Source organism: Dermacentor variabilis, chromosome 1 (genome assembly GCF_050947875.1).
Source record: "Dermacentor variabilis isolate Ectoservices chromosome 1, ASM5094787v1, whole genome shotgun sequence".
In the NCBI taxonomy this organism is placed as follows: domain Eukaryota; kingdom Metazoa; phylum Arthropoda; class Arachnida; order Ixodida; family Ixodidae; genus Dermacentor; species Dermacentor variabilis.
The window spans coordinates 77,451,923-77,474,884 of record NC_134568.1 but is presented as its reverse complement, the minus strand read 5'-3'; the positions used below and the strand labels follow the sequence as shown (position 1 = coordinate 77,474,884).

The window sequence follows — 22,962 nt, the reverse complement described above, 5'->3', positions numbered from 1 at the left end:
CTCGGCTCAAGACTTTCCAAAACAGACCATTGCGGCACTGGCACACAAACTCCTTGCAGAGCAATTTGTGTGCCCTTGGTGTCTGTGCCGAGCATAGAGTAAAACCTTGATAATTCAATCTAGGTTTATTTGAAAATTCAGTTAATTTGTAGAATTTTTGCAGTCCCATAACATGCAATGCAACTTATTAGAGATTAACAGATTAATTTGTAGTTTCTGACTGTGCCCTCGGACCAGCATGCAGCATTGCGCTTCTGGCTTCGCATATCACGGGTGTGATCTCACAAATATGGTGGCCATGACATGTTTCCAGCTTACTTCTGGCGCTTGCAGTACATAAATACATGGCCTTTGAGATCGGACTCTGACAGAGCTGTCGCTGGGGCTGCAATTCAAACACCACCTATTGAGCAAGCAATATGTTTAGTGATGTGGCCACTGATAGGCAGCACAGCTGTGCCAAGTGCCTACGTTGTGTGGTGGCGAGTGCTCAATTTGTGTGTTTATTCTGACCTGCCACGCAGGCTACCCGCCCGCTACAAAGAAGCAAGTCAGCGCATCAATAAACATGGCAGCTTTGTTTTTCCCGTGCAAATGCCAGCAGCGTTGCATGTTTTATCACGTTTTTTCCACTGCTGGTGTGTTGTGCGTGTGCGACTGTTGACCACATGAGCAATCTTGGCCCTGTGCATGGTTTCGCTAAGTGCAAGAAGACTGTGACAACAGTCTAGACAACTAGACTTTGCCAGCTACTTTTACAGAGAAAAGATGTGTAGACATTGTGTTGTAAAATGTGGTATCAAACCGCTGCGTCATGTGCGCGCTGTCAATGCGCAGGTGCCAAGTTCTTTTTCTATGTTCACTCCTTTTCCCTTTCCCCTTTTACTTTATATATACGTGCATTAAACACTTGTGCGTTGTTCTCGGCTAACCACTGGGTCGTCAACGTCTCCCTTCTTACATGACGGCAGCTACGCTGCCGCGGCTATGTTACAGTGGCGATGAGCTAGGAAGGCACCCACGTAGTCAAGGTAGAACCCAATGCTAAGCACCCGGAGACAGCCGTACCGCTGACCACGATGGCCTCCTATATGCTTCCGAAATTCGATGACTTGGAAGCCTTACCTCATCAAAGTGGAAGCGTATTTTGAAGCTAATGGCATTTCGGATTCTACTAAGAAGAGGGCACTTCTAGTGGCTGCACTTAGCACGTCGACGGTCCGAATCCTAATGAGAAGGATAGCACCTGCAAAGCCCAATGCCCTAAGCTATGACGAAGTAGTCAGGGTGTTAAATGACCACTATGACCCAAAGCGCAACGAAATCGCTGAAAGTTTCCAGTTTTTCAACCGCTGTCAGCATGAGAATGAATCCAGTCATGATTTTTTAGTTGCAATTCGGCACATAGCAGACAACTACAATTTTGGTGACTCGCTGAGCAGGCTACTTTGAGACAGAATTGTCTGTGGCGTGCATTCAAGGGCTGTGCAAAAGCAACTTCTGTCAAAGAAGGAATTAACACTGGAGGAAGCGGAGTCTATAGCAATAGCCACTGAAACTGCAGAAAAAGACGCCAGGACAATGTCCGTAGTCGTACCGCCTGTGCTTAAAGTAGAAGCACATCGCAAGCTACCATCAAGATCAAGCACGGAAAGCGCAGGGCGACTGGAGTGCGGAAGGTGTGGCAGTTTTAGACACGACAGCAACAGCTGTCGATGGGTTAAAGCCGTATGTTACTCTTGTAGTCAGAGGTGCCACTTGGCAAAAATGTGTCTCAGCCGCAATGATAACGGTGTTCCCAGCAATCGGCGAGTCCATCACGCGAAAGCCTTGGCGGTGGAAGACACCGTTTCAGAAGAGGACAACAGCGATAGTGCGCAAATCTGGACGTTGGCGTCAGCACGAAAGAATGCTCTTGAGCCATCAATTAGACGAACGTTTAGTTGGGGAGGCGTGGATTTATCCATGGAAGTAGATACCGGTTCCCCGGTGTGCGTAATATCGCGACAGCTTTTTGATAAACATCACAAATGCTGGCCAAGCTTGAAACCTTCACATGTGAAGCTATCCTGCTACAATGGAAGATTGCCGGTGGTGGGCAAGCTTCAACTTTGTGTGAAATACCGCAATACTTCTGTTAACTGTGCCCTTGTAGTGCTAGACTGCCCCGGACCAAGCTTGTGCAGCCGAGACCTGCTAATGCTCCTGGGACAAGCAGGCGTTCCGGTACTACAAGTGACGGGTGAAGGCGAGGCCACGGCGAATCAAGTGGACTGTCACAGGATCCATGCCATTCGCGACACATACCAGGACGTTTTCTCGAAAACCTTGGGGTTGAAAGGCGAGACCTATTCCATATGCTCTACGTGACAAGGTATCGCAAGAACTTGACCGGTTAGTGTCGCTGGGTGTAATATCGCCAGTCAAGCATTCGAATTGGGCGATGCCCATTGTACCTGTTCTGAAGAAAGATGGCTCGGTCAGAATTTGCGGTGATTTTAAAGCTACTCTAAATCCTGCTTGTGCCACGGAGCAGTACCCACTTCCGGTAATTCAAGATATTTTTGCGTCATTAGGAGGAGGCCAGTTGTTCAGTACGCTCGACTTGCAGGATGCTTATAACCAGGTGCTTTTGGACGAGGACTCTTGGAAGCTTTGCGTTAGTAACACTCACAAAGGCCTGTTTTGTTACAATAGGCTTCCGTTCGGCATTTCCTCGGCTCCCGCAATTTTCCAAAGAAAACTTGATACCATACTGTCTGGGTTACCTGGCGTTCAGGCGTTCTAGTCGCGGAAAGGGTTGAAGACTGCGGAGCTCGATTGCAAATTGTGTTAGAACGGTTCAGAGAACACGGCGTGAAGCTCAGATACGATAAGTGTAAATTTAGCCAGCCATCTGTCACTTATCTTGGGCATCGTATTGATCGTACCGGCCTTCACCCAACTGAGAAGAATGTAGATGCTATCATGAATGCCCCTAGTCCCGAAAAACCTAAGTGAGCTGCGTTCGTTCCTTGGGATGATATCGTTCTATTCAGTTTTTGCAGAATATGTCAGATACATTGTTCCCATTGTACCAGTTGCTAGAAAAAAATGCACGCTGGCGGCAGTGGAAGTTATCACAGGAATCTGCATTTCGGAAGGCAAAGCAGCATCTTAAGGGCACCGAGGTCCTTGTGCATTTTGATCCAGCGAGGCAACTGAAGTTGGAATGTGACGCATCCGCTCGTGGTATAGGCGCTGTTCTTTTTCTCGGTATAGGCGTTTTTCTCGGCTAACCACTGGGTCATCAACGTCTCCCTTCTTACATGACGGCAGCTACGCTGCCGCGGCTATGTTACACATTGTATGCTAACGTGGAAGTCAAAGTCACCGACAGTGTGCCAGTAGGCGATGGAGGGGGGGGACGACGACGACGAAAGTCCACTTGTGCACGCATTTTAGTGGCAGCTATCGAGTCTGTGAACATAGTCCGCAGCTTTATTGAGTGTAGCGGTGGTGATAGATGCCACGCATGATTAGCGAGCTAGGATGGATGACCCTCGGTGCAGCAAACTATCATACAGTCGTACCTCGACATAATGATGTACTTGCAGCAAAAAACTTCCGTTAAATCGCAAATTTTGTTAATTCAAGGTTTTATAGTTTCAGCATTAAAAACAACTTCACAAGCTCCCAGAGCATTCCAGATGGATAACATCTTAATAAGCATTTATAAACAAATCGCAAGAATCGCAAATCGGTCATAACAGCGGGTTATGAGCACTATCGTGTGTGGTGCAGATCACACAGAGTAATGCATCGTCACAGCTCACGGCGCCCGAGATTTGCGTCGTGCGGTGGCATAAATCTTGGACACCATAGATGACCACGCTCAGTGTCCAAAAAAAAAGTTATGCCACAAAGGTGGAGCACTGATGGCGATAGCAAAGAGACTACACAAAGTAGGTTCGTGGTTTTATTGGTGTCGCGCACTCAGGCAAACTAACAGATCTCACTCTATGACCACAAACTCACTGTCGCAATGAGAGTGAGACCGTGTCTCCGAAATGTAATCCAGAAGTACAAGCAATCATATTTATGTGTCTCTGAAACTTGAGATCATGCGACTGCCAACGCTATACACACGGTAACAACAAAATGCACCTGAAGCCACCATTCATATCGGCTTGCTGCAGGGATTCCCTCCAAGATTGATACAGCAGGTGGCCCACACATGGATGTGCATGAGGAGAAGGCAGATAGACGTGCATTTCTGCCCCACCCCTCCCCAGTGCAAGCTTGATCACGTTACCGCACGTTCACTCTCTCCCCATCCCTCTTGCTTCTCTTGCAGCATTTTTTGCCTACCCTGTTCTGGTGCACGCATTTTGACAGCTGTTTTGTTGCTCAAACTTTTCATGCAGAAGGAAGCTTGAAATAAATTTAGCCTCGGCCGACACAGTTTTGATACTAGATTTACTAGTCATACAGGTTCCAAGTGCAAGATTGAAATGGCCGAAAACTTCGTTAAATCGAAACTGTCGAAAAGTTACCTTGTTAAATCTTGAAAAATAAACACACGGTTTTGAATGCAACTAAGATCGGGAAATGGAAATATTTCGTTACATCACGAATTTCATTAAGTTGAGGTTCGTTATACTTATGCTTGAATGTACTAAGCCATCCCACAACAGTGATTACTTTAAGTAATTCTGCTAAACAGAAAATAACTGTGACATGCCTGTGTAGCATAGTTCTGAGATTCGTCTTATGTTTGAGAAATTTGAAAATTTCTCAGTTTCGTGGACTTCGAACCAAACAGGTTTTACTGTAGTATTTCATTCATGCTCATAGCAACACTTACAAGTATGAGCAGGGATGAACTAGGAAGTTCAGCGAACTGGAAGCCCCTATCAAATCTAGCAGCATTTGCCTGGTCAACACTTACTGCCAACATACGATTGGCGGCATGTGTAACAAACATGCGGGGCACATTTACGCTTGATTTGCAGCACAGGTGCACTGGTGTCCACAGTTCTGATACCAGCTGTTTTCTAGCATATGTGGAATAAACAACTGCTACTAGCACTTCGACTCGCAAAGTGCATCTGTTCAGGCGACTCGGGTTTTGAGGCTCAGCGCTGTGATCAGCACATTGAAGACAATTCCTGCAGCACCAGTGACTCGTGACATATGTTTGTGTAAAAACACTGTTTATGTCATGCAGTGCCTAGAACAGCAGCCATATGGTTGGCGTATGGAGTGGCGTGGGGAAAAAGAAAGCTTCACATGTTTATGTACTGCAAGTTTCTCAGTCAACAGCAATAGTTTAAAAGAAACATGACAAACAGTAAATGTCAAGAAGCCACAAGCTCGCATGGTTACCAGGTCCATGTAAGTGACTTCTAAATTTCATCAGAAATTTGGACATGTTCATGCACAACATAACCGACAAGATGATTATTAGCACACACAGAATTATTTTCCCTTTTAAAATGCAGACACCTCAATTTCACAAAAGCTCAGTGCTTTTTCCAACTACAAGCGCAACGAAATGAAAACTCAAGAAGCAATCAGACTGGCTCTAAGTGGCATGAAGCCACACACTTAATTCCCTGACCAAATACTATCTGCACTTTTTCTCATTTCCCAGCACCATGTCTGGCTACTCAGTTGGTTCATTGAGAGATTCATCATGAAGCCATGGATAACCACATACAGTGCAGTCCACTTATAACAATGTCAAGAACGAAAAATCCGATTATTATAACCGAGCATCACTGTCTGGACTGCCATAAAAAAAGCTGCCAAACATACCTTTGAAGCTTCGAAACTAAATTTGCCACTTGCGCTAAAAATTAGACGTATAAAGTAGCCTCTATAAAGTAACCTTTAAACAGTGCATCAACCGTTGGGTGCCCTGAAATAGTCAGAAATCCGCACTAGCTTTTGCGGGAATTTCATATTCACTACTGCAGTGTCCAGGTGCTGCACAAACACTAGCGGCAATAATTAAGTATGCATGAAATCAACGAGCGACTCGATCAATGACAGTGCACTTCACATGAAATGAACGTCGGGGTCGGTGTCAAAGAGGGGTCATTGTCAATCTTGTTGCCCCTGTAGCACAATGCCGCTGTCTGTCGCGACAACAATTGCCCTGTAGATCTCTTTGCATAATGAGGCAGCACTATCTGCACTCAAACTCCTCCATCAAAACACCACCTGTTTCACTGACAGTAGCAACATGCTTCCAGAACTCTGTAATGTCAGCAGCTTCCAACATGTTGGTTCCAGGGGTTTCACCCAGGCGCACTTTGTGAGCTCACACTTCGAGCTATGCAAAATTTGCTGCTTCGTCTCAAGCAATACAACATTGCGCTTTGTTGGACGTCTTCTATCAACCGGGCTGTCTGCTGCTTATATTTTCGCTTTTCTTTTTCCTCTCCTCACGTGTAGCTCGATTGTGGGCGAGGCGGCTGGCACTATCTTGTGGTGCGCTGCGCTAACTAGCAATGCTCTCCGTGGGTTTTGGAATCTGTGCGCACGCGAAATTCTGTTAATGGTGGCAGAAACGAACTCGCATAGGCAAACGTATCATGCCGCTTCGGCATCGTTTGTTTAACAGAAACTTAGGAATGCAAATTTCACGATTATTCTGCATGAAAACTGCCGTCCAGAAGGCAAAATTTTGATCATTATATTCGATATGGAGTGACTAACGTATTGTTATATTTGTTTTTTTTTTTCTCATAGCCCTAATGTATAAGTTGACACTCTTAAGAGGAAGCTTTAGCTCGGGCCCAACTCCGACGCGGCCTATTCAAATACATGTGAAAACGCAAAAACGTTTTTCTGAGATAACCCCTGGACCGATTTTAATGAAATTTGTTGCATTTGAGAGGGAAAGTGAAATTCTAGTGACTGTTGGTCGCGGAATTTCTATTTGGGTTCTTAATTTCGTTAAAAAGATTTTCAAAAATTCGAAAGTTTGAAAAACATAGAAGCACGAAGTTTACAGATTCATAGCTCTGCATAAAAAACAGATATCTCGGTTGTGTAAACGGGATCCATTAGATCATTGAAAGCGGACAAATTCGATACATCATTTTATATCTTACATGAATTTGTTACGTTGTTTACAAGGGTTCTGCAAAAGCTACATTTCCATATTACTAAATTTTTTGACATTCATGTGTAACATATCAGTTTTGTCCGCTTTAGATTTACTATTATATGCAATTCACGGAATTGTATTATCAGTTTTCGTTGCTGACTTACAGAGTTGTAAACTTGATAGTTTCGTTTTTTGAAAATCTTCAATTTTTGCCAATTTTTAATAAAATATTGACCTAAATCAAAAATCCGGAACCAACAGTCACTAGATCTTAAGTTTTTCTTTTAAATGCAACAAACCTCCTCAAATTTGGTGCAGTGGTTGCAGAGAAAAACGAATTCTGCTTTTACATGTATTTAGATAGGAGCACCCGAGCTAAAGCTTCCTCTTAAGTCGGCTCATTGTTATAACAGATGTCATTTTATGTGGTATCACTATAAGTGGACTGCACTGCAGATGGTTCTGCGACGCTCTGAAGGCCGATGTGGTTCTGCCCACGTTAGAAAGTGAGGACCCTTGCTGTACAGACTTGCCACTTGCTCAGTTGAAACAAGAAAGTGAAATAGGAAAATGAAATCATCTATTTATTTGTAAAAGAAAGAAAAGTGCCTTTGTCGAGAAACATTCTCACAATGTTAATACTGTAAGGCAAAGGTTTAGTTCAAAGTGGTTTGCACTGAAATTAGGGTTAACAGTGCTGGATTTGCAAGGTGCATTACAGTGAAATTTGCCAACACTTGGCACATGCCATTGGTGCTCATGGCTATGCTCCAAGACACATACTGTATCTGAGAACCACAAGCTGACAGTGAAAGCTAAATTTGCTCAATTTCTATTGTACTTATGATATTTTGGTACTTTTCTTGCTGTTTGTAATCACATTGTACATTAAGATTGCGCAATAATACTCCCCTGTGTAATGCCCTCTGGGCCCTTAGGGTAATGAAATAAAAAAACATACTATAGTGGTACCTGTCCAATCAACACTTCTGGCTGGTAGACAATGATCACACAGACCCTACACATGGGGCTTATGTTTATGTGTAATTCTCAAACATTGGTGTTAATGCAGCTCAGTGTTTATGTACAGTGAAACCTCGTTAAACCGTAGTTGGCTGGAGCTCGGAAAAAGTATGTACGATATGGTAGTGCTGTTTAACCAGATTGCACAAGATAGCACAAGATTGCTCGCTTACCAGTCAAAAACGGAACTCAGAGAGCGTGCGATGAAAGAGGAAAAACATGCAGTATTTATTCCCTTCACGCAACAAAAGTGCTATTTTTGTTTGATGCCTCGGCGCCCTAGCAGCGACGACAGCGGCCTCAAACTTACTGAAGCTGCGAGCCAGCTTTTCAGCCAGCCCCCTCTTACCGGCAAACACTCGCATGGCAGATTCCTCGTTGGCATTACGTATTCTCTGTGCACGTGCGCGGTTGCGCTCAGAAGTCGCGGGGCACCTTTTTCGTTTCGGGGTGCTGTTCTCGTCGCAACGATTGCATTCATGAGGCTGACGTAACGCGCAGCTTCTACCACTGTCAGGCCTGAATCGCCCATGCTGTCGATTTCCGTGTCGTCCTCATCACTGTCGCTAGTCGACACTTCGGCAACGATGGCGAAAAGTCGAACCTCGTAGCCGACGTCTCTTCACAATCGCAGCAGCGCTGCCGAGCAACTTCTTCGCATTCCAAATGCCACACACTGTAGTCAACAGCAGATCCCTGTCGCGTGCCAGCGCAGACTTCTTCATGTCATGTTTGATAGCACGAACAATGTATAATTTTTCTTCTATGCTGAGCACCCGGCGTGTTTTATATTCGAGCTTCAGCATGACGCAAATCCTCGATTGCACGAGACCACAACGCTCTCTGGCATGCCGCCGAAATGATGATGTTGATGGGGCTTCACATGCAAACGCGCAGGGCGCTTGGCGGCAATTGTTCCAATCTCTCAGGCTTGTTGTTCTGCTGGGCCGCCCGATGGAGACGATGCACCGCCGTGTTTGCGCGACGAAAAGTGGAAACACTACGTGTTAACCGATACGTACGCAATAAGCTGGTACGGTTTATGCGGATACAAAACATTATGTTCAATGGCCGCTGAGTCGGGGATTTGACTTTACTACTTTTAAAACAGAACTACTGTTTAAGCGGGTGCGGTTTAACGAGGTTTTACTGTACCGTATTTACTTGCATAATGATCTCACCCCCGAATTTTGTCGTCAAAATTCGACTTTTTTTCTTTCTCGCATACTGATCGCAACCCAGACTTGCCGCAGCGATATGTCGTGTACCAAGTCTAGCTAATGATGATCTCACTTACCATCTGTCGAATGCTACGCGAACGACTCTTCAACACATACCATGCGGTCAGCATGCACCAAACAGATTCTTAAGCAGATGCCCCATTTCATTCTTTTCATCACTTTCCGCACTTCCATTAAAAAAAAAAAAAAAAAAAGAAAATGCTACAGCCAAACTTGCCTTGGCTTTTTATTTGTAGGCTTTATAATGGTTGTGATCAACAACAACAACAAAAAGGCGCCTTTCGATTCCTCTCGTCTGCACTCGTGGGCACGTAAAAAATCGCGAGTGGCGACGAATAGTAGCCACGGTCACATTGTTACATTAGAAGTGCACCCTATTCATAAGCCAACGCATGTAACACAGCTATGATATTCGCCCACCCTTAGCGAAAATGTGCCGTATAAGGATTGTAGTTAAGACAAATGCCGCGGTTTTCGCAGTATGCCCGCAATTTGATTCTATGTCACTGGCAGCTAAGCGTGCTGTTCTCCGTTTCTGTCCCCTCAAAGTGGACATGGCTACGTTATTGCCGCAAACATGCTGATATTAACTATATTATTCATGACTGATAGGGAAGCAACTTTCTATGCAGGTAATGTACTCACGAGAAGAAAAAAATTTGCGTTGAGCATGCTTTGCCGGCTGCCATTTTCGTTTTGGTATCCCGCACTGTTACAGAAGCAGCCGCCTGTTTGTTGACCTGTTGTCATCCCGCAGCAAATACGGGATGAAAAAAATACATTTTTCTTTTCGCAGAAAATTTACTCCACGTTATGATCACACCCCTGAATTTGCATCAATTTTTTTGACAAAAAAGTGCGATCATTATGCGAGTCAATACGGTAGGTGGGCATGTTATTGCACCTCCATCCATTTCCACTTTATCAGGAACAGAAACACGCTACAAACGCTTTGATAAGTGCAAGGTGCACTGTGACGAGTGGAGACATTTATTATTTAGCATTACCATTAGCAATCAAATCCACTTTAGAATGACAACTCATCCAGACATTTCTTAAACAGCAAAATTTAATTACTGTCCTGCATACGGCAGTTTGTGATGAAAACACAAATGTCGATGGAAACAGTCATCGGAACTCGTCAACAATTGCTGCATGTCAATGTGCGTGCAAGGAAAAAAAGAAAGCTAGAGCTTTTTGTTAAGGTATATCACTGCACCTTTTTCAGTCTAAAGCGATGCTTCTCGGATTAATGATAAGCTTGGATAAGCCCTGGAGCCCATGCTCACCAGCAGACCAGCAATGGTGCAGCTTTGAATTTTCTCTAGCCCACAAGTGTCACCTTCCCTTAATTAGTAGCTGAATTACATAATTTGCAACAAAGTAACCAATAGGACCGTTATAGGACTGTGATGGATTGTTTTCAGTGCTAAAATAAACCGATTTAACAAATTACACGTCTACTAGTGAAGTTCTCGGCTGCAGTCAAGAGTCTAGGCTGCATGGCAAATAATTATTCAAAGTGAGCATTATTAGCACTGATCCTTGCATCAATTCTTTGCTTAAGAGCAGGCTAACATGCTCACTTGTACAACAATATTCATCTAATGTACTATCGTATTTACACGATTGTGTCGACCTATATTTAAAATTTGAAAATCTGAAGTGGGGGGAGGGGGGTTCGACTTACAGTCGAAACCAAAACATGGCACTGCCAAAAAAGCGAGACCAATGGGAGCTACAACGTAGTTACCATCTTATGTTTGCTCTATGGCCCTACACGTAGCTTTTCGCTATCCTGAGTGTTCGCTTTTCGGAAGGGTCTTTCAACATTTTTGAGTTTTACAGTGCACACAACACTCATGGGGGGATGTCGAGTTGATGGAAGCGCCGTTGTTCCATTCACGGCAGCGCTTGCGGGGAGTATCGGTAGCTCATGGAAGAGCAGACAGCGCTCACGTGTTTCTGTTTCCCTGTAGCTCTTAGCTTTCTCTGTGCTCTTAGTTTGACCAAAGGCATTGGTTTGAAACTTTCGACTTGACTGCCGGCTACGTGCTACTTCCGTGCTCCAGGCCCACTAATCATTTGGCACACATTCACAGCAGCATTCAAGAGGGCTGCCATCCTTTACGCCGAAGAAACAAATCACTGCGCAGCGGGCCGCAAGTTCGACGTTTCTGAACAGGTGGTGCGAGAGTGGCAACTGCAGTGAAGCGAAATTTTTCACCTGCAACGGCAAGTGAGGAATTTCCCACGTGCCGAAGTCCAGATGCTTTCCAGAGCTGTAGGCCAAGCTTGTGGCGTACATACATCGCTGAAATGTGTGATCGGTGACTGCCAGTGAAGTGCGACATGGTCATGAAACAAGCCCAAATCTTCGCCTTTTAAGGACTTGCTCTGCCACGAGTACAACGAGTGGCTGGCGGCAGAAGACCGCAAACTTACGCCAACCGGACCTGTCAAAAGAGCCTCCCTGACGGCTGCGTGTGGTTGGGTGCATTCGACGTGGGCTGCTGTTCCACAAGATGTGGTGCGGTCATTTGCCAAATGTGGAATTTCGCTGGACGACAACGCGCTATGGGACCGTATCAACGATGACGATGGCAGCACTAGTGAAGACGAGTAGTCCAGTGACCATGTCAGCTACTAATAAATTTTCGTTATCGAATGCGCCCTCAGATATGCTCTTTTGTTCTCTTCCTGTCACACGCTATATGGGGGGTCGACTTACATTAGAGTCGACTTCATCATCATCATCATCATCATCAGCCTAGTTACGCCCACTGCAGGGCAAAGGCCTCTCCCATACTTCTCCAACTACCCCGGTCATGTACTAATTGTGACCATGTTGTCCCTGCAAACGTCTTAATGTCATCCGCCCACCTAACTTTCTGCCGCCCCCTGCTACGCATCCCTTCCCTTGGAATCCAGTCCGTAACCCTTAGTACCATCGGTTATCTTCCCTCCTCGTTACATGTCCGGCCCATGCCCATTTCTTTTTCTTGATTTCAGCTAAGATGTCGTTTACCCGCGTTTGTTGCCTCACCCAATCTACTCTTTTCTTATCCCTTAACGTCACACCCATCATTCTTCTTTCCATAGCTCGTTGCGTCGTCCTCAATTTCAGCAGAACCCTTTTCGTAAGCCTCCAGGTTTCAGCCCCATATGCGAGTACTGGTAACACACAGCTGTTATACACTTTCCTTTTGAGGGATAGTGGCAACCTGCTGTTCATGATTTGAGAATGCCTGCCAAACGCACCCCAGCCCATTCTCATTCTTCTGGTTATTTCAGTCTCATGATCCGGATCAGTGGTCACTACCTGCCCTAAGTAGATGTATTCCCTTACCCCTTCCAGTGCTTCGCTACCTATCGTAAACTGCTGTTCTCTTCCGAGCCTGTTAAACAATACTTTAGTTTTCTGCAGATTAATTTTCAGACCCACCCTTCTGCTTTGCCTCTCCAGGTCAGTGAGCATGCATTGCAATTGGTCTCCTGAGTTACTAAGCAAGGCAATATCATCAGCGAATCGCAAGTTGCTAAGGTATTCTCCATCAACTTTTATCCCCAATTCTTCCCACTCCAGGCCTCTGAATACCTCCTGTAAACATGCTGTGAATAGCATTGGAGATATCGTATCTCCCTGTCTGACGCCTTTCTTTATAGGGATTTTGTTGCTTTCTTTGTGGAGGACTACGGTGGCTGTGGAGCCGCTATAGATATCTTCCAGTATCTTTACATATGGCTCATCTACACCCTGATTCCGTAATGCCTCCATGACTGCTGAGGTTTCGACTGAATCAAACGCTTTCTCGTAATCAATGAAAGCTATATATAAGGGTTGGTTATATTCTGCACATTTCTCTATCACTTGATTGATAGTGTGAATATGGTCTATTGCTGAGTAGCCTTTACGGAATCCTGCCTGGTCCTTTGGTTGACAGAAGTCTAAGGTGTTCCTGATTCTATTTGCGATTACCTTAGTAAATACTTTGTAGGCAACGGACAGTAAACTGATCGGTCTATAATTTTTCAAGTCTTTGGCGTCCCCTTTCTTATGGATTAGGATTATGTTAGCGTTCTTCCAAGATTCCGGTACGCTCGAGGTTATGAGGCATTGCGTATACAGGGTGGCCAGTTTCTCTAGAACAATCTGACCACCATCCTTCAACAAATCTGCTGTTACCTGATCCTCCCCAGCTGCCTTCCCCCTTTGCATAGCTCCTAAGGCTTTCTTTACTTCTTCTGGCGTTACCTGTGGGATTTCGAATTCCTCTAGGCTATTCTCTTTTCCACTATCGTCGTGGGTGCCACTGGTACTGTATAAATCTCTATAGAACTCCTCAGCCACTTGAACTATCTTATCCATATTAGTAACTATATTGCCGGCTTTGTCTCTTAACGCACACATCTGATTCTTGCCTATTCCTAGTTTCTTCTTCACTGTTTTTAGGCTTCCTCCGTTCCTGAGAGCCTGTTCAATTCTATCCATATTATAGTTCCTGATGTCCGCTGTCTTACGCTTGTTGATTAACTTAGAAAGTTCTGCCAGTTCTATTCTAGCTGTAGGGTTAGAGGCTTTCATACATTGGCGTTTCTTGATCAGATCTTTCGTCTCCTGCGATAGCTTACTGGTTTCCTGTCTAACGGAGTTACCACCGACTTCTATTGCACACTCCTTAATGATGCCCACAAGATTGTCGTTCATTGCTTCAACACTAAGGTCCTCTTCCTGAGTTAAAGCCGAATACCTGTTCTGTAGCTTGATCCGGAATTCCTCTAGTTTCCCTCTTACCGCTAACTCATTGATTGGCTTCTTGTGTACCAGTTTCTCCCGTTCCCTCCTCAAGTCTAGGCTAATTCGAGTTCTTACCATCCTATGGTCACTGCAGCGTACCTTGCCGAGCACGTCTACATCTTGTATGATGCCAGGGTTCGCGCAGAGTATGAAGTCGATTTCATTTCTAGTCTCACCATTCGGGCTCCTCCACGTCCACTTTCGACTAACCCGCTTGCGGAAAAAGGTGTTCATTATCCGCATATTATTCTGTTCTGCAAACTCTACTAATAATTCTCCTCTGCTATTCCTAGAGCCTATGCCATATTCCCCCACTGACTTGTCTCCAGCCTGCTTCTTGCCTACCCTGGCATTGAAGTCGCCCATCAGTATAGTGTATTTTGTTTTGACTTTACCCATCGCCGATTCCACGTCTTCATAAAAGCTTTAGACTTCCTGGTCATCATGACTGCATGTAGGGGCATAGACTTGTACCACCTTCAATTTGTACCTCTTATTAAGTTTCACAACAAGACCTGCCACCCTCTCGTTAATGCTATAGAATTCCTGTATGTTACCAGCTATTTCCTTATTAATCAGGAATCTGACTCCTAGTTCTCGTCTCTCCGCTAAGCCCCGGTAACACAGTACATGCCCGCTTTTTAGCACTGTATATGCTTCTTTTGTCCTCCTAACCTCACTGAGCCCTATTATATCCCATTTACTACCCTCTAATTCCTCCAATAACACTGCTAGACTCGCCTCACTAGATAGCGTTCTAACGTTAAACGTTGCCAGGTTCAGATTCCAATGGCGGCCTGTCCGGAGCCAGGTATTCTTAGCACCCTCTGCAGCGTCACAGATCTGACCGCCGCCGTGGTCAGTTGCTTCGCGGCTGCTGGGGACTGAGGGCCGGGGTTTGATTGTTGTATTCATATAGGAGGTTGTGGCCAAGTACTGCACCAGGGTGGCCAATCCTGCTCTGGTGAGAGAGTGCGTTACCGGTTCTGGTCACCGGGATCAGGCCGCACTCCAGGCCTGTTTGTGCAATTTTCTCAACACACGGTTTTTTTTTTTTGTATTTTCCGGTGGAGAATTGCGCGGCACCGGGATTTGAATCACGGTCCTCTTGCACTGGAGACGGATACTCTACCGTCCCCGCAGGAGTTAAATTAAAAATTGAATTATGGTGTTTTGCGTGACAAAACCACTTTCTGATTATGCACGCCGTAGTGGAGGACTCCGAAAATTTCAACCACCTGGGGTTCTTTAACGTGCACCTAATTCTAAGTACACGGGTGTTTTCGCATTTCGCCTCCATCGAAATGCGGCCGCCGTGGCCGGGGTCCGATCCCGCGACCTCGTGCTCAGCAGTCTAACACCATAACCACTGAGCAACCACGGCGGGACCCGCAGGAGTTGTACGCCTCATTTAACGTACAGTGGTGCCCTATTTGATCAGTCAAGGTGGACCAATCTGAGCTCGGTTATACCGCATGGATGGCACTCGGCTAGAGAACCTGGTATTTATGACCTGCACATGTGTGGCCACACATAATTGAGGATATATAATTTTTTTTTTTTTAGGAGGGTTTCCGTACAGTGATAAAAGGAAGGAAAATACATTAAAAGAAAGAAAAAAAAGGGGGCGAAAAAAATGAACATAACATGTGATTTGAACTCGTGATCCTTCAATGTTGCCCGGAAAGGTAGCCCAGTCGGTTGGTTCGTCAAGCCAACGGTTACTTTCATGCGCCAAAGCTCCTGCTCCGAGCCTCATACTTATGTGGAAAGGGACTGATGTTGTCCGCGGCAGTCGATTTTTGCTGATTCCGAGTGGTTGGAAGGCATAATTTCTTGGAAAAATGGCCGCCAGAGGAGCAGCGTGAACTCGAGCGGCTTTATAGACTAGGAAAACTGCCTTAAAATATTTAGACTTGAGGGGAAGCTTCGTTAACAAACTATAACACAGCAATCAGCACTCGTATACGACGAGAGAAATTATTGAGACGTGGAAAATTCCCTTGAAATAAATCTGGTTTGCGAGACAAATGCTTGTATGTATTGAATCTCTTAAAAGATGAGGGGGGAAGTATGCGCTCACCGAGAGGGCATCGTCAGCACGAGACCACCACCAGGCACCTTACTGAGAGTCGACTTACAATTGTGTAAATACGGTATACACAATGTGAAATAGTTTTTGCGCAACAAGATACGGACAAAAAAAGGGGTACAGGACACACGTCCTGCACCTCACGCCCTTGTCCACGTCTTTTAGTGCAAAGAACATTTTGCAAAGTATAACCAACTCACCCAAACCATGATTTTGACTAGCACTATGTGTAGCCATTTGAGTCACTGAACATTTAACAGAAGGCTGTGCATAAGTAGAATTGAGGTACGGAAGTGACAAGGACACAAAGTTCCCAAGTATTGCTGGTGGGTTCCCCCAAGGCCAGAAAGTTTGGGAAACCATCAGCAACCCTTCTGCGATTTTTTTTCTCTGAGCACTTTCTGAGAAGTAGATGCGATTCCAAGAGCGCCCACCATAGTAGTGTCGCAGTTGGCATACGTCATTCAGCAGCATGCGAGACTGTCACTGCGGAGAAGTTGAATGAGGGTTTGTGGTAAATGACCATTTTATTGTGAAGTTCCTGGTTATTGTCTGGTGCATTCTTTTTGTTGCTTAATGAAAACTAATGAAGCCCCACATTGTCAAACCTAAAGCATGTCCTGCCTTGGTAACCCGTGCATAGCACCCCATGCACAGAGGAATCTACTAGACCCAGTTTTATACATAGCAGGCAACACTGCGGAAGCTATGCAAGTAGTATGTGGAGGATATGAGTCACTCCGCACATGCAGTTATTTGTAATCTTAATTCCTTCTACGGAATGACTACATTATATTACAATTATAACCTTGTGGACAAAAGGCAACATTAAATAACATTACTCGTAGGTCTTCCAGTATGCGACATGCAGTGTTTGGTTGCAAGCACAAGTGGTAACGCTGTGGCTGCGGTTGCAGAAACAAGTCGCTCCACTTGTTCAGTGGTAAACAGGTTCAGATCTGCAACACATTCTATGTAATACAGTAGAACCTCAATGATACGACCCAGTTTCACATGATTTTCCACGGCCAACGTTCGTGATCGTGAACAGAAAAATTGATCCAACACATGATAGAGTGTATAAGCGCGACTGAACAAAGACATAGAAAGAAACAGATACACAGCCTCTGCATCCGTTTCTTTCTACGTCCACGTGCAGTCGCGCTTATACACTATCATGGATTCTAACCAACTAGCCCACGAACACGTTTTGACCCAATACAGTTGCAGTTTTTTAGCGGTTAATATGTTCCCGGAAAATGATATCTTTCTACGCCAACATCCAGTACATCGCAAAACTGAGAACATATAAGTTTTCTGGCAGCCAGATCCCACGTGAACAAGAAAAGGCACACGGCACGTGTGATTCAGAACAGTAGGCACCTTCCGTGGCAGATTCCCCACAGTAATCACCCACCCATACTCACTTTTCCCTCCTAGTACTAGCAAATCTCATGGGACATCGCTAGTCACATTTACAGCTATCACTGCCAACACTATTGCAATAAGCGTCTTCATCTAACTGTTTTAGAGCATGCTGCGTATTATCATTGGAAGTGTATATTGCATGCTTTTAATAGATGATAACCCAAATGTGCCATACTTAGTTGCGCAACGCTTTGTGTTACGTACATTGCAAAAAAATTAAATTAAATTATGGGGTTTTACGTGCCAAAACCACTTACTGATTATGAGGCACGCCGTAGTGGAGGACTCCGGAAATTTCGACCACCTGGGGTACTTTAACGTGCACCTAAATCTAAGTACACAGGTGTTTTGGCATTTCGCCCCCACCGAAATGCGGCCGCCGTGGCCGGGATTCGATCCCGCGACCTCGTGCTCAGCAGCCCAACACCATGGCCACTGAGAAACCACGGCGGGTACGTAGATTGCAGCTTAAGATCTAATGCGTTCCTGGTTATTACGCTTTGTCACATTTTCCAAAATGTATAAATGAGCTTCTACTGTAATTATGTCATATTTGGCAATGTAAATGTACGAGACTTACTCTTGCACCCAAGTAGATGATATATACCTACATATTTCATTAATATGTGGCGCACTATTTTTTAATCACGAATGCGAGAAATGTGAGAAGTGCCTCTAGCCTTCATGACACCGCCTGCTATGTACAGTAGAACCCCGCTGTTACGTTCCTCGCTGCTGCGTTTTCCCGGCTGTTACGTCGTTTTCGTCCGGTCCCGGCATAGCTCCCATAGGATCCAATGTATTGGGTACCCCGCTGTTACGTTGTAGCTGTGAAAACGTTCCCGCATGTTACGTTGCGACCTGGCACCCCGAACCCGGCCGGGCAACGCGCGCCAACCGCCATTTTGACGAGTCTTGGCCAGGCTTGGCTACGGAATTGGCTACAAGACCATGGCCTCTGAGATTACACCCTTGCACGCGCGTAGGTAATCTCAGAGGCCATAAAAAGCCGCACGCGAGTTGGAGAGATTGCCCCTAGATGGCCACTGCCTCGTCAGCCGAAGCGAGTAAAACCCGCGGGCCCGCAGCAATCCAGTCTTTCTTGTTTGTGCGGTTCAACCCATCCGAGTTGTCCGTGTCCTCCCGTCAACAGCTACGCTGCCTACGCTTCGTCAGGCCTCGCTAATCCAGTCTTTCTTGTTTGTGCGGTTCAACCCATCCGAGTCGTCCGTGTCCTCCCGTCAACACCTACGCTGCCTACGCCTCGTCGGGCCTCGCTAACACCGCGACCGATTTGTCGTCCTTTGATGGCGTCGCGCAAGCGCAAGGCGCTTTCCCTCGAGGAAAAGCTGGATGTTCTCAACGCAGTCGACAGGCAGCCAGCGCGGAAAAGAGTCGACATCGCCAAGGATCTTGGTCTGCCACCCTCGACGCTTAACAGCATCGTTTCGAAGCGTGCCGAGATACAAGGGAATGCCGCGCTCTTCGGCCCGAAAGCTAAGCAGGCTCGTGGCGCCAAATATGGAACCCTCGACGAGTCGCTTCTTACTTGGTTTAAACAAGCCCGCGCTGCCGGTGTGAACTTCGACGGCAGCATTTTGCGCGAGAAGGCGATGGAAATAGCCGACCGACTGGGCATCAGTGACTTTGCGGCGTCAAATGGCTGGATCGACCGTTTCCGAAAGAGGCACGGCATCGCGTATAAGACGGTATCCGGGGAAGCAGCAAGTGTAAACTTAGAAACAGTCGACGATTGGAAGGCCACACTATCTGCCATAATTGAGGGGTATGAGCCTCGTGACATATACAATGCCGACGAAACGGGTCTTTTCTTTCGGGTGCAGCCATCCAAGTCGTTAAGCCTGAAGGGCCAAGCATGCCACGGAGGCAAATGCAGCAAAGAAAGATTGATGGTGCTCCTTTGCTGCAACATGGATGGCTCGGACAAGCTGAAGCCATGGGTAATCGGAAAATACCGAAACCCACGGTGCTTAAAGAACATTCGCCTGCTGCCATGTCACTATAGAAGCAACACTCGTGCATGGATGACGGGTTCTTTGTTCGAAGAATTTCTTCGTTACTTCGACAATAAGATGGGCTCCCAGTGCAGGAGTGTTGTCCTTTTTCTGGACAATTGTGCTGCCCACCCGAAAGACCCGTCGTTTCTTCGGAACGTTAAGCTTGTTTTTTTTCCTCCAAACACTACAAGCCACTTGCAGCCGTTGGATGCCGGCGTCATAAAGAACTTAAAGCACTCGTACAGGAAGTCCATCGTAAAGCGCTGTCTGGCGCGTATTGATCGCGGACAGCAGCCTACGATCATTTCAATACTGGACGCTATGCACTACGTCGCTTCAGCGTGGACTGCAGTGAGCGCGTCAACTGCACAGCACTGCTTCGCGCGGTGTGGCTTTCGCATGGACGGCGGAGAGGAAACTGCCACGGAAGCTGAAGAGACGGAAGCAGCCTCTGATGATCAAGAACTGAGTGAAGCTTTGAATGCGCTGGGTGCCACGGGAGTCACGTATGACGACTACGTCGCCGTGGATGCTGCTGTCGTGACATCCGAGTGTCGGAGTATCGCAGAGATCGTTGCAGACTCTGTCGCGAGTGAAGCCTCAGACTGTGGTGACGACGAGGAGCACGAGCCGCATGATTCCGGGGAGTTGGCGGACCCGAGCTTTGCAGAAGCCGTCGCGGCTCTGGACCTCCTTCGCAGGTACGTCGCACCTCAAAGCGACGCTGAGAGCAATGCGGCTTTCCAGGCCATCGAGAAACACGTCGTGTTTTCCAGCGAGCGGAAAAAACGGCAATCGACCATTCTCGATTTTTTTTAAGACCTAAGCTCACTTGATGTCGAAATAAATGGTTTCAAGGCAAAGCTGCACTGTTTTCATTAATTTTCGGACCTTTCCTCACTGTTGCGTTTTCCCGGCTGTTACGTTTTTTTTTCGCGGTCCGGTGAAAAACGTATGAACGGGGTTCCACTGTATAAAACAGAATACAGTAAGTTATTTCGTTATGTGCAGAGAATGCTCAACCTTGGCAAAGTACAGCATGCTACACAATGATAGTGTGCCTGGCTGCAGGATGCGCGGCCCCTTACCAAACAACATGTAATGCACAGAAGTTTTGGCAGTGTCGAGGGAGTGTCAAATCTTCACAATATTTGTGGGCACTATATGTGGAGCTAGCAGAACGGACTTGTGGCACTTAGCAGTGCCTACTTAGTTAAACTGTAGAATGCCGACAAGATGTTGGGGGCTGCTAAATTGGACAATGGTAGGGAACACCAAAACTCACGTCCAGCTCTGCTTTGGACTCTGGGAAACGCTCCCTGTCATGGGCATCGATGAGGAAAACTATGGCATCCACAGCAGGGAAGTAGTCTTTCCACACTCTTCGAGCTGTGCACATATAAAGAAAGAAGAAAGCTTTTGCAACTGGCATGTTTCATAGAGGCAATTATAATAATTAAGGAGAAAAAGTAGAAGTTGGATAACAAATGCACTAGTTTAAGGGGCACTGGCATGGACAAAAATATCAGCATACAAGCAATAAGCTGTATGCCAATGCTAAGACAAAAGGCAACCTGTGTGACATGTGCCCCATGAGGCAAGTAACATTTTGCCCCTTTCCTGAAGTGCACACAAAATTATGTTACACTTTGGAAATGCACTTCAATATTCAAGACAGCAAAACGAAAGGCCACATCCTCATACCACTGTATGCTAAAGTGGCTGGCGCTTCCTAAAAGCTGTGCTTGCAGACGCCTTTTGCTGGAAGCCAGCTTATACTGGCACATTAGTCACCAACAGTACATCACAACTTTGAAATCCTACAAATGATGCGATGGCAGACACGTGAAAGAAAGCAGAATGCAACAAGATGCATTGTGGAGGAGCGTGGTAGAGTTGTCTTTTTGTTTGATTATGGTCTGTTAAGCAACAAAAAATAAGATTTACAAAAACAATGACTAAAATTTTGACACTGACATTCCAACATTCCTTTTTATTGCACTCGGAAAATGATACTCGGAGGTGCAGAGATAGTAAAATCAGTCACCTTGGTGATGGCCACCCAAGTCAAAAGTGGTGAAACGCATGTTGCCTATGGACAGCTCTTCAGAGGCTGCAGAAATGATAAAAACACAATGGACATCAGAAACACAAACTAACCACAAAATATTTGTTTTAGTAAGCTGGGAAATTCATCAGTAGTTCCAGAGCAGTCAATGCATGCAAAGTACCTGGTACATGCGCTCCACACATTTTGTTCTGCAACTCCAACCATGAATCAAACAAAAGGCCTTAAAGGGACGCTAAAGGCAAATATTAGGTCAGCGTGCACTGTTAAAATACCATTCCAGAAACCTCGCTGTGCTTGTTTCGTGCAAAAAGAGAACGCAAAAGAAATGAGACTTCGTTTAAAAGAAAATCGCGTCTGAAGGGCGAGGATACCTTTAGCACAATTCAAATCACACGCCCCCGAGTGGGGAAGTGGTGACGTTGGATACGCTATCTATGCTCTTTACAGCCATCTTTGAGCAAAACGGCACTTGACAGATGCCGTTACGGTTTTTTGGGCAAAATGCAAATGTGCGGCCATGGAGAAACCCGAGCCAGAACAGAGCGTTGGATTCACCGCTCTAGCTGCCTTTGCTCAAGTGGCGTGGACTGTTCAGGCATCTTCCGACATCACACAGACGTGGAAATCTCTGCTACTTGCATTTTGTGGGAGTTTCGCAAGCCATCAAAACCAGCACAGCACTGTGCGACAATGAAACCTTTAGACCGCCTGCATTTTTGTCAAGCGTAATGTCTATGAGTTACTTTTTCTAAACATTGAATAGAACGGCACAAGTATCACTTCCTCCATCTCATAATGGAATGCAATTATCTTTTTATAATGCGAAGTTGAGTACTGGCAACAGAAATAAAATGAGGAGTGCATTCGTCATTGGGCTAGCACTTGAATGTCCTTGGCAAGTCACAAATTGTGTCCTGCATTTACCTCAATCTCTGTTACTAAAACACTGTTTGTGATAATATTGATGCCTTGGCCGTCCTCAGGCATTGATCTATCACTTTAGCCTGACTTAACATTTGGCTTTAGTGTCCCTTTAAAGTGACGTCAGTATGCAGAAAGCATAACTGCAAAGATATAGTTTGAGCAAGAATTTGAGCTCTGGATGCCATACTAAATCCTCACTCCTATCTTAGCCACTGATAAAATTCAGAGGAATGCAATCCCCAGCCTATTTCAGAAATTGAAATCAAAG

The 22,962-nt window shown here is 45.7% G+C and overlaps 1 protein-coding gene across 1 annotated transcript in view; it reads right to left on the bottom strand.

Moving 5' to 3' along the window:
* Sar1 (Secretion-associated Ras-related 1) overlaps positions 1–22,962 on the bottom strand; it is a 38,843-nt gene that overhangs the window by 7,580 nt on the left and 8,301 nt on the right. The window contains exons 4-5 of the mRNA XM_075690359.1: positions 21,747–21,812; positions 20,985–21,088 (exon numbers count right to left, since the gene is read on the bottom strand). Coding sequence (XP_075546474.1) covers positions 20,985–21,088; positions 21,747–21,812 — 170 coding nt within the window. The remainder of the gene's footprint in view (positions 1–20,984; positions 21,089–21,746; positions 21,813–22,962) is intronic.